Source organism: Schistocerca serialis, chromosome 7 (assembly GCF_023864345.2).
Source record: "Schistocerca serialis cubense isolate TAMUIC-IGC-003099 chromosome 7, iqSchSeri2.2, whole genome shotgun sequence".
NCBI lineage: Eukaryota > Metazoa > Arthropoda > Insecta > Orthoptera > Acrididae > Schistocerca > Schistocerca serialis.
In genome coordinates this window covers 210,669,311-210,679,823 of record NC_064644.1, presented here as the reverse complement: position 1 = coordinate 210,679,823, position 10,513 = coordinate 210,669,311, and the positions used below count along the sequence as shown (strand labels likewise).

General features: G+C 41.1%; 1 protein-coding gene across 1 annotated transcript in view; it reads right to left on the bottom strand.

The window, feature by feature from the left end:
* Window positions 1-2,863: 2,863 nt before the first annotated feature.
* LOC126412262 (cytochrome P450 4C1-like) overlaps window positions 2,864-10,513 on the bottom strand; it is a 91,974-nt gene continuing 84,324 nt past the window's right edge. Inside the window, exons 11-12 of the mRNA XM_050081767.1 lie at window positions 9,764-9,943; window positions 2,864-7,162 (exon numbers count right to left, since the gene is read on the bottom strand). Of these exons, the coding sequence (XP_049937724.1) occupies window positions 7,005-7,162; window positions 9,764-9,943 (338 nt within the window). The 3' untranslated portion in view covers window positions 2,864-7,004. The remainder of the gene's footprint in view (window positions 7,163-9,763; window positions 9,944-10,513) is intronic.

Below are 10,513 nucleotides of genomic sequence, written 5' to 3'. Positions count from 1 at the left end.
GTAAGATCTTCACTTACAAAACATACTCTGTCAACTCACTTTTGTGAAAGATGCTTGTGTTACTTTTATACTGAAAAGAAACTAAAGATTCATTTAGAAGATTGTAACACATTTAAAGCTGTGAGAACAATAATGCCAAGTGAGGAAAATAAAACAATAAAATTTGAGAATTATAGAAATAAGGAAAAGGCACCATTTATTATTTATGTTGAAATAGAATGTATCCTGCAACCAGTTACAAGTTGCGCTCAAACTAATGAGAAATCGCATTCAGAATCTGTTCATAGTCACAGTCCTTACAGTGCAGCAATGTATATTCATTGCACTTATAATGAACAACATTCACATTTTTATTCATATAGAGGAAAAGACTGTATGAAGTGGTTTGTTGAGAAACTTACTTCAGTTTCACATGAGTTAGTACAGTGCTTACAAGAAAATAAGCAGATGTATATGATTGATGAAGATAGAGAATTTTTTGAAAAAACCAAAATATGTCATACATGTAAAAAGCAGTTTTTAGAGACTGATATTAGAGTACGAGATCATTGTCACTTAACTGGACAGTTTGGTGGAGCAGCACATCGAGCTTGTAATTTAAACTATAGATCTAGTTTTACTATACCTGCAGTATTTCATAATTTGACTAATTATGATGGTCACTTCATAATAAAAGATTTGTGAGAGTACAAATTGTTGGAAGTTGATAGAGAAATTACGAAGAATGAAGGATATGTCAGTTTAATACCAAGTAATACTGAAAAAAATAATCATTCACAATGATGGGGAGGATTTAGTTATTAATGGTATATCGTATAATGGAACAAAAGGACTCTACCACTTACTGTTTAGAAAGAGACCCTCCAAGAAAACATATACAAAAGCTGATCTTTCAACGTATGGCAAAATTTTGAAAGCTACTAATGCACATAGGATAAACTATGCTAGTTATAAACCTGTTAATGCTAATAAGAGTGTCAAGTACCAGACAATTATAAAAGGTCTGCAGACGTATATGGAACCAGATATAAAACTAATTCACGAAGAATCTAGAGCTCAATTATTAGAAGAACATCATCAACTGAGTGATGATATTTCAGAATGTGAACCTAGCGTTCAGAGTGGTAAAGGTATCACAGTAAAAAGAAGAGAAAAATTCCCTGTAGATTCCGTGTATTGGGATAATCCAAATGAACTTGTTGAACGACTTTTCTTCTTACATGGTTCAAGAGCTGCAGGCAATACATCTCATGACAATGAAATTATTTCTATCGAAGAAGAGTTGAGAGAAGCTAGAATAATTATGTAACTTTATGAGTTACCAGACACTTGTGTAGGGACTCTTGATACATGTAAAATATAAATTATGAACGTCAAACTAGCAGCTGCATAGTGTCTGCTAAGTGATTACAGAGAGCTAGCTTCATGATGTACCTCACATTTCTTGAGTGGTTGGAAACCTTTCAAAACGGAAATTGGTTCAAAGAATTTTTGCAGTCTGAAGAGCTAGCACATGCTGGTTTCTACAGACCTAATCGCCAACATGATGATGTTGATGATTATACTGTCAAATGTATCTATTGCGAAACTGAACAGAGTGACTGGCAACCGGGTAAAGATCCACTAGTGAGACATTTATGTCACTCTCCAAAATGTCCCTTTGTGTGGTCTGCAGCTATTGATTTATGTAAGCAATTCATGTTTAATGAACGGAAGGTGGCGCATATCAGTCTACCTGCATGGCCTCAGTACTGTTCTCGGATAGAATGTAAAGAATCTTTCAAAAATTGGTCAAAATATCTACCAGTATGACTAGAAAAGTTAGTAGAGGCTAGTTTCTTCTATACTGGCACTGGTGATTCTACCACCTGCTTCTATTGTGGTGGAGGACTACATGATTGGGAGGTGGGCGATGATCCATGGCAGCAGCACACATTCTGCTATCCTCATTGCAAGTACTTACGGCGTAAGGGCAATATAATACACGAAAGAAAGTCATATGATGAACATGATTAAAATAATCTCCTCAATATATGGTATCTACACATTTGTTACTACAGTAAACAACGCTAACAAAGTGAAAAAGTTACTTCTTTATTACCTTAACATTGTGTGTATGTGTGTGTGTGTGAGTGTGTGTGTGTGTGTGTGTGTGTGTGTGTGTGTGCGCGCGCGCGCGCGTTGGAGAGAGGAACAGAGAGAGAGTTTGAAGGCAATGACCTCTCTAAAATAAAATCAAAATATTAAAATCTTAGCCTCACGGCTAGAATGCATACAGCAAAACAACAATGGATGTTATCAATGGTAAAACCATAGGGCTATAACGTCACATCACTGAAAATTACTAATTTTTTACTCTTAACAGAAATTGAAACATAAGTGCATAAGCTAGAGGAACGCCAAGTAAATACACGACGACATTCAATGACGTTACAGATAACATACATCAACACCGTTATCACATGACGTCACCTGATGACAACACCAATAAGACACTTCATCACCCTTATAAAATCATCTGATGACGCCACCGATAAGACATGTCAGGACCCTTATCGCATGACGTCATCTGATGACTTCACCGATAAGACATGTCATAACCCTTATCACATGACGTCATCTGATGACGTCACCAATAAGACACTTCAGCACTCTTATCAATAACGTCATCATATGATGTCATTCTGACATCACTGATAAGAGCTCGACGGCTCCCAGCCGTGGCTGTGCTTGAACATACATACGCTATCTACTTCTGCTATGAGCAAAAAGATTAAACAGATGAAATTTTGTAGGAATTTCTTGTATAGTTTCTGAGAAAAAGATATCCACATTTGTCTTGATAATAAAATTTTGAAATTCTTAAAAAGTTTAATATATAGAATCCAAAGAACTTAACAATAAATGTGTTAATTTCATGTTAAGCATGGTAGAAAATTTCGTTGTCGTGTCTTCAAAATTGTGGGTTTGGTACATCTTTTAAATAGTTTGTATTTTTTATGAATGTTCCCCCCTCCCCTTAACACCATATAACAATGCAGACCCCGTAGGAAACGAACAAAGGTAAGGAACAAGAAGAAGATTGTAGATGTCGCTTCTATGCACTGTGCATCTTGCTTAGAAAGCAACTTGGTCCACTCACGCACGGTACATTTTCCTAACAACATTAAAGTTCCCTTTACTTTTCTCCACCCAAGTTTGTACCCAGTCATGCTCGGCTTTGCTTTTCCGACAGTGCTAGTTGTACCTTAACAGTATTACACTGCAGCACAGACAGGTTTACCGATGATGAGTAGGCCAATAAAACGTCGCATATGGAAGAGAGGCAAAATGTCGCGATGCTCAGCTGTTCCAGTAGCAACAGCACGTAAAATGTGATACTCCTTTTGTTTCGTGAACGGTTTCAGATATCGAAACGAGCTTTTCGGCAGACGATAACACGCAAAGGGCGCGTCCTTTGGTATGCGATAAAGATTCTTAACTCTTCTAGCGATCAAGATACTGAAGTATGTACGAGTTTTTTAAATAGAATGTTTACTTTTTTTTAGTGGCATTCGAAAGCGCTTGAAGAGATCTAACTCTTCACAAAAGAATCTACGAAATATTTTTAAACTAGAAGGCAAGTACGGCCGGCTACTGTGCCCGAGCGGTTCTAGGCGCTTCAGTCCGGAACCACGCTGCTGCTATGGTCGCAGGTTCGAATCCTGTCTCGGGCATGGATGTGTGTGATGTCCTTAGGTTAAGTCAGGTTTAAGTAGTTCTAAGTCTAGGTGACTGATGGCCTCAGATGTTAAGTCCCATAGTGCTTAGGGCCTTTTGAACCATTTGAAAGGCAAGTCCGCCGGAATCGGCTGTTGCGTTTTAAACGGGGCCAACGAGATATACGGGCCTCGCAACGAACTTGTGACGTCACACTAGTCGGCTTGTCCACCACACATCCGAAACGCCTCGTTCCGCGCAAGAGCCAAAGGAATCAATATGTTATTGAGTAAGTACCCAGTAAAGGTCTTAATTTTGTCGTGTGCTATCGAGAGCTCGTGTGAATTTAAACGCGCAGTCAAGAATTATTAAAGTCGCCTAAAACAGTCAGTCGCTCGAAGTTGGAGACGGCTACTGGCTCTCGTAAGACCTGCAGTGTCACGCGCTGCGAGGTGCGCGCCGCGGCCTACCCTTCTCGTGGGCTTCAATTGTAGAAACGCTCATGCCTCGCTACATCGCTGTAGAAACCATTTCGACTGCTTATTGTCTGCACTGCAGAACTACCAGGAACCGTCTCGTATATCGGCAGGTCATTTCTTCTTCAACATTCCTTGCATGCAGACATGTGCACCAATGATGAGACGATAGGCATTCTTTCGTAAGGCGAGTACCAAAGAAATCGTGTCGAAACTGTCCGGTGGTATGCGGATGTGTGCCCTATTTGTCGCTGTCCGTCGTGCCTGGTACTTGCACCTATTATTAGGTCACTAGTGCCAATAGGCAGCTTTCATGTCAGAAGGCGAGGACGAAGATTGCAACTGACATAGCACATGAAGCTGCTCTGGCTACGACGCTTGTCAGTACGCATGGTGGCAGGAGACGTATTGCCAAGGAATGTGGGATTAGCCAGACAAGGGTCTCATTCCTATCCTGCATCGACACGAATTCCCCGTTATCATCTGTTACTACATCAGGCACTCTGAGGTAGTGACTTCGAACGTTGTTTAGATTTTAGTCAGACCAACAATCCTGTTGGAGGAACATCCGCAACTGAGCATTATACAGTCAGAGGTTCACAATACCGCTACAGCTGTGAAGCTCTTTTATTATCACACGACCGGTTTCGGGCTCTTATACGCCCATCTTCAGGTATCGTAACTTGGTGCTCGGGGGTCACAGCACCAAGTTACGATGCCTGAAGATGGCCGTATAAGAGCCCGAAACCGGTCGTGTAACAATAAAAGAGCTTTACAACTGTAGCGGTATTTTCAACCTCTGGTACAATTTAGTCAAGTTTGCTCTGCAGCGCCTAGGAGGCGACTCTACGTTTTTCTAATGTGTGCTCTTTATCGACAAGGCAACTTTTACGAACAACGGTACGGTAAATTTAAGTAACAAGAACTACTCGGCAGCGGAAAATCCACGCTGGCCTGATGATGTACATAAATGGCCGTGGAGAGTAAACGTAGGGCGCGGCATCCTAGGAAATTCCATTGCGGGAACATAATTCATCCTAGAAGTGTTAAATGGGAATACTTACTCACACTTCCTTGCTTTCTACCCTTTCTTCTAGAAGACGTAGCACTGGATATGCGAGTGTGTGTGATACCAACACAACGGCTGCCTAGCTCGCTCTTCGAGTGTTCATCGCAAACACTGAATTAAAAGTTTCCTACTCGTTGCATAGGACGGAATGCTACAGTACAGTGGCCGGCAAGGTCACCTGACTTGACTCCGCTTGATTTATTTCTATGGAGAGCACTGAAGAATGCAGTCTGTCACGAAGACCCAACCCCGCCAGACGATATGCGCACTTAAATCTCCACAACGTGCAGCGGCATATCATCCAATGTTCTTTCATCTGTTCATCTCTCTTTAGAACGGTAGTTGCAAATGTGCCTTTTAGTCAGTTGTAAACAACTGGAGCACATGCTTAAGCAAAGTGTAAAACTACGGTTTTTTTAGAGAAAAGTATTTGGTTTGCAGAGACATGTCGTCAGTCAGTCTGGATAAAATATTTACTTCATTTAAACTGTGTTTCGCATAGTATCTACAGACACATGTGTCCGGTAGTCGGTGTTTTGCCTTTAATAAGCATTGAGACACCTCCAGGCAAAGACAGGTCAGGCATTATTTTGTTATTTTCAAATATAAGTTTATACAATAGATTCTTTTTCCTGTGATTAGGGTTGTTTATAAGTTTGAACGACCGAAGTTTCTGTTTCGGCTTCAACAAGCAAGCAGCAACCGCGAGGGCTTAAATGCACACCAGCCCGACGCAATTGTAGTTGTTTCCACAAAAAGCTGGAAACGTACACACGTTGTGAATAGTTTTCCTAAGATCCATCTGAAGCTCCAGAAAGTAGCACATGCCGTAGATCCATACACATAAATCGTAGATGACCCTTTATGTATGAGATTTTATCTTAGTAGCGTAGGCCTGTCTCGCCATATGTAACGACGAAACCAGGCGTGAGCGTTCTGCTTGGCGGACTCTGGCGGCATTTGCTTTCCAGTTTTTGTACATTTCTAGGATTCTTCTCCGAAAGGTTACAACGTCAACACTAACAAGCGCTATATCACTGTAATAGTCTTTGCAAGAGCTACTGAATGTTGTTATGAAAAGCATATGATTCCATTAAAGAAAATATACTTGCTTCAGTATTTCGATCGATACAAAAGTTAAGACTTTTCATCACATACCGAAGTGGCTGCCCGCTAGCGTACTACCATTTGCAGGAAACATCGTTTCGATATCTGGAACTGTTCAAGCAATAAAAGGGGTGTTATGTCTTACGTGTCTCGCCCTGTATATCTTGTTCATTCCATATTACAGGACTTTTTACGGCCATGAAAATATATGTGTAGCAATAAAGGCAACTGGAATGATAAACAAGATGAATCATAATGAAATTGTTACTATGTAACGAGTCCTCGATAGTCTACGAAGTTCTGTCGGTGGGGTGCAGACCCACCGTATATTACAGTTCGGCAACTGCCCATGAAACATTCTGCCGTCTACAGAAACCTCTTACTGACATCAGAAGAATGTTGTGTGAAACATGATGGTCTGAACAGTTCAGTAAAGTTCCATAATATGTGAAGTGAAGGCTGGAGGACCAGCGGTTGAGCATAGACGCCCTCTGCAGTTTACGTAGGGATGCACTACACGATGCAGTACCACGGTGTCTGCTAACGTGGTGGTAACGCCTGTGTTACAAAGTCATAGGAACTAAGAATGTTTATTCAAGGCTTTTGAAAAGTGTGCCTCGAGAAGGAGGTAATTACGAGCAGCTTCTCTCGTTCTACCTCGGCGTCAGGCGTACCACTATCCCTTCAACAGGCTTCAGGATGAGCTCTATGGCGACCTTGGTGTGCTCTGGGGTATCCAAGGTTTGCACGTGGTAGTTGCGCAGGATCTGCGACAGCACTGTCTTCTCTTCAAGGATGGCGAACCGCTGCCCTGCAAAATACAATCAGTGACGTGAACTCAAAGAGGCGCAGTGTGTAGTACTTTTTTTACGAATGTCATTTTCAATTTCTGCCATACTTACGAGGAGATTACCAAAAGTAATTCACAGATGTCGTCCCACGCTAAGGCCGTTGAGCAACAAGAGTTACCTACTATTGAAAGAAGGGAGTAGTATGTGTTCTGGGTTTCCTGCAGTGGTCCGATAACAATTGCATCACAGTATGCAAGTGAAATGGCGCGGCAACTGGAAATGAACTCCAAAGTTGAAGTACGCAGTATATTACGATTCTTGTGGGCAATTATACACACAAGGGAAACTCCCCATCGCACCCCCTCTGATTCAGTGGTAAAATGGCCCAGTGGATGGCCCGTCAGAAACTGAACACAGATCAAGCATGAGACCAGGAAGAACGTTGAAGTCCCTGACCACTGGACTGGCTGTAATGGTCAGTACGGCGGAAATCCTGCTCACTGGCCTCACGCCATGCGATTTTTCCCTTTGGGGCATTATAAAAGATTGTGTCTACGTTCCGCCACTACCTAATGATATGCCAGAGTCGAGAGACAGAATTTAAGAGACTATTACTTCCTTTATTCCGGATTTGTTAACCAAAGTTCTAACACACCTTTTTTTCCAGGTTCTAGCTAAAAATGTCCGATTGGCTTACTCGTAGATTACGAATCTGCGTTCCCTGGAGCGTGAACTTATCTTGTTGGCTTCGACGACTTTCCTCCATAGATTCAGTATTAATTGGGCTGCATGATATTAATTGCTTCACTGCAGGAATCCCAGCGTTAATTTAAAAAGCCGATGATACTGAATAACTTACCCCAACACATAGTTCGTTCTTTGCGTTAACGCCCGCATCTCGTGGTCGTGCGGTAGCGTTCTCGCTTCCCACGCCCGGGTTCCCGGGTTCGATTCCCGGCGGGGTCAGGGATTTTCTCTGCCTCGTGATGGCTGGGTGTTGTGTGCTGTCCTTAGGTTAGTTAGGTTTAAGTAGTTCTAAGTTCTAGGGGACTTATGACCACAGCAGTTGAGTCCCATAGTGCTCAGAGCCATTTGAACCATTTCTTTGCGTTAATGTTTATATTGTCCCAGAAAATTTGTACAATGCTCAGCTCAAAGAAACTGGCCTTACAGATCATGCAGTCGAACTAACTGGAAGCAGCTGCCACCCTACTGTCACCCTGCTGCCACCCTACTGCAACTTTACTGCCACCCTAATGCCACCCTATTGCCCCTCTACTTTCGCTCCCGAACTCTTAGGCTCACTGCTTACATAGTTTCATAACAATACAAGTTCTCTGAATGTGCTGTTCAACAGTCACATTAATTGAGGTACAATTAAAATCGGTCGATTCATAAGAAATTATAGTTCAGTTTTGACGACAGTCTAATAAATGACTGACTACAACAAGTGTAATTTTTAAATCGCTTTTAAAATTTAGTACCGAATCCTGGTTGACTAACAATACTTGATACAAAATAAGTATTATCTCGCTAATTATAACAGGAATTTTGATGCTAACATATTTTGGAGTACTTTACATAATGAGGAAATAGATTTTGAGGTTCAAATTTTACTTAATAACCTCGTTTTGACCAAATGATCGAAATAATAGTTTATTTATGACAGAAAGTTCTAGAAGTCGTAATTATAGAATTAATTACACTGAATCTGATTTAAGTTTTTATAGAAACATAAACTCCTGAAAGTGACTGTAACTTTCACTGCATCAGTTAGCCAGAAACCTAACCAAAATATTAATTTTCATGTTCTATGAAATAACAGAATTTTGACAATTAATTTTCCATTTAATCACTGAACTTATTTTAACACTAACATTTCTAGGTGATTATTTTCTGACAGTTACACAAACTGAGTACCAGTAACTAGCTTTTCTGTAAATTTCGTAAAATTGATATTACAACAAGACTTCTTCCATTATTTAAAGATTCCTGTTAATTGTATTTAAATGAGCTGTACTTGACTGAATGAATGTGTTACATTTTATATATCTCGTGTACAGTGCTACTTAATACGATACAGACCACCTAAAGCTGTGTTTTAATATTTGCTCGCCCTCCCTCCCCTGTTGAAGGTTGGAGTCCTCCTTCGGGCACGGATGTGTGTGTGTGTCTGTGTGTTTTGTGTGGTGTGCTGTTGTCCTTAGTTAATTTATTTAAGTAGTGTGTAAGACTAGGGACCGATGACCTCAGCAGTTTGGTCCCATAGGAACTTACAACAAATTTCCAAATTTTCCAGTATTTGTCATACTGTGAAATGTGTATCGTATGATACGCAAAAGCATGGCACCGAATACTTTAAAGGAGTATAAGGGTACCCTTGGTCTGTTCTATCACAAAGTGGGAAGAATTTGGTTTTAGGTCGGATGTGCGCTGTATAATTAAAAGTGCACACATTGATTATTCGTAAGAAAAACTAGGTTAGTTTACCTTCAGTTTGATGTATGATTCGTTATAAATTAAACTGTTATAATATACTATTGAAGCTGGGTGATTTTTTGTGGTTATCTTGGATAAGCCCAACTGACCCAGCGAGGACGGCTAGTTAGTGTGTGCCTTACCTATACAGTTGCGAGGCCCGGCACTGAAGGGTACGTAGGCGTAAGGGTGCCTGCCCTGCACCCTCTCCGGCAGGAAGTTGTCCGGGTTGAAGCTGTCCGGGTCCGGCCAGTGGTCGGGGTCGCGGTGTGCGTGGTAGATGTGCAGGTTCAGCATTGCGCCCTCCGGTACAGCGTAGCCGCCTGCAGACACACACACACACACACGCCACTTACGTAGCACTCCTTCTCAGGAGACCACTACGAATCACACTCGGTCTGTACTATTTTTATCCTAATAATTATCAACGAAAATTTCGTTGCATCCGATTTTCATCAACAGAATATGAATTGTGCGAGGTGTGTTCAAAGAGGGGAAAATGCACTTTGGCGCTCTGTATTAGTCCGATTCGTTCGTTAAGTGTCTGTATCGTGTTAGGCATATAGGATATTTAGTGTGTTGAGAGATGCCAATCTGTTTACACGTGTTTTGATACTGTCGGAGATTATTTATTCTGTGTAAAAATGTGTCAAAGAATTTGTATTTTGGTCTACGAACGGAATAAAGAACAGGAAAGTTTCGGAAATGTTGAATAATGATTTTGATGCGTCTGTCATGAGTAAAACAAGGGCTTGTGAGTGGTATAAGCATTTCGAAGAAGGCTGTCAAGACGTTGAAGATCGCTAGCGCCCTAAAAGTCGCAGCACATCGTAACCTGATGAAATGATGGAGAAACTTAAAGAAAGGGCTCTGAAGATCGTCAGTCACAATCA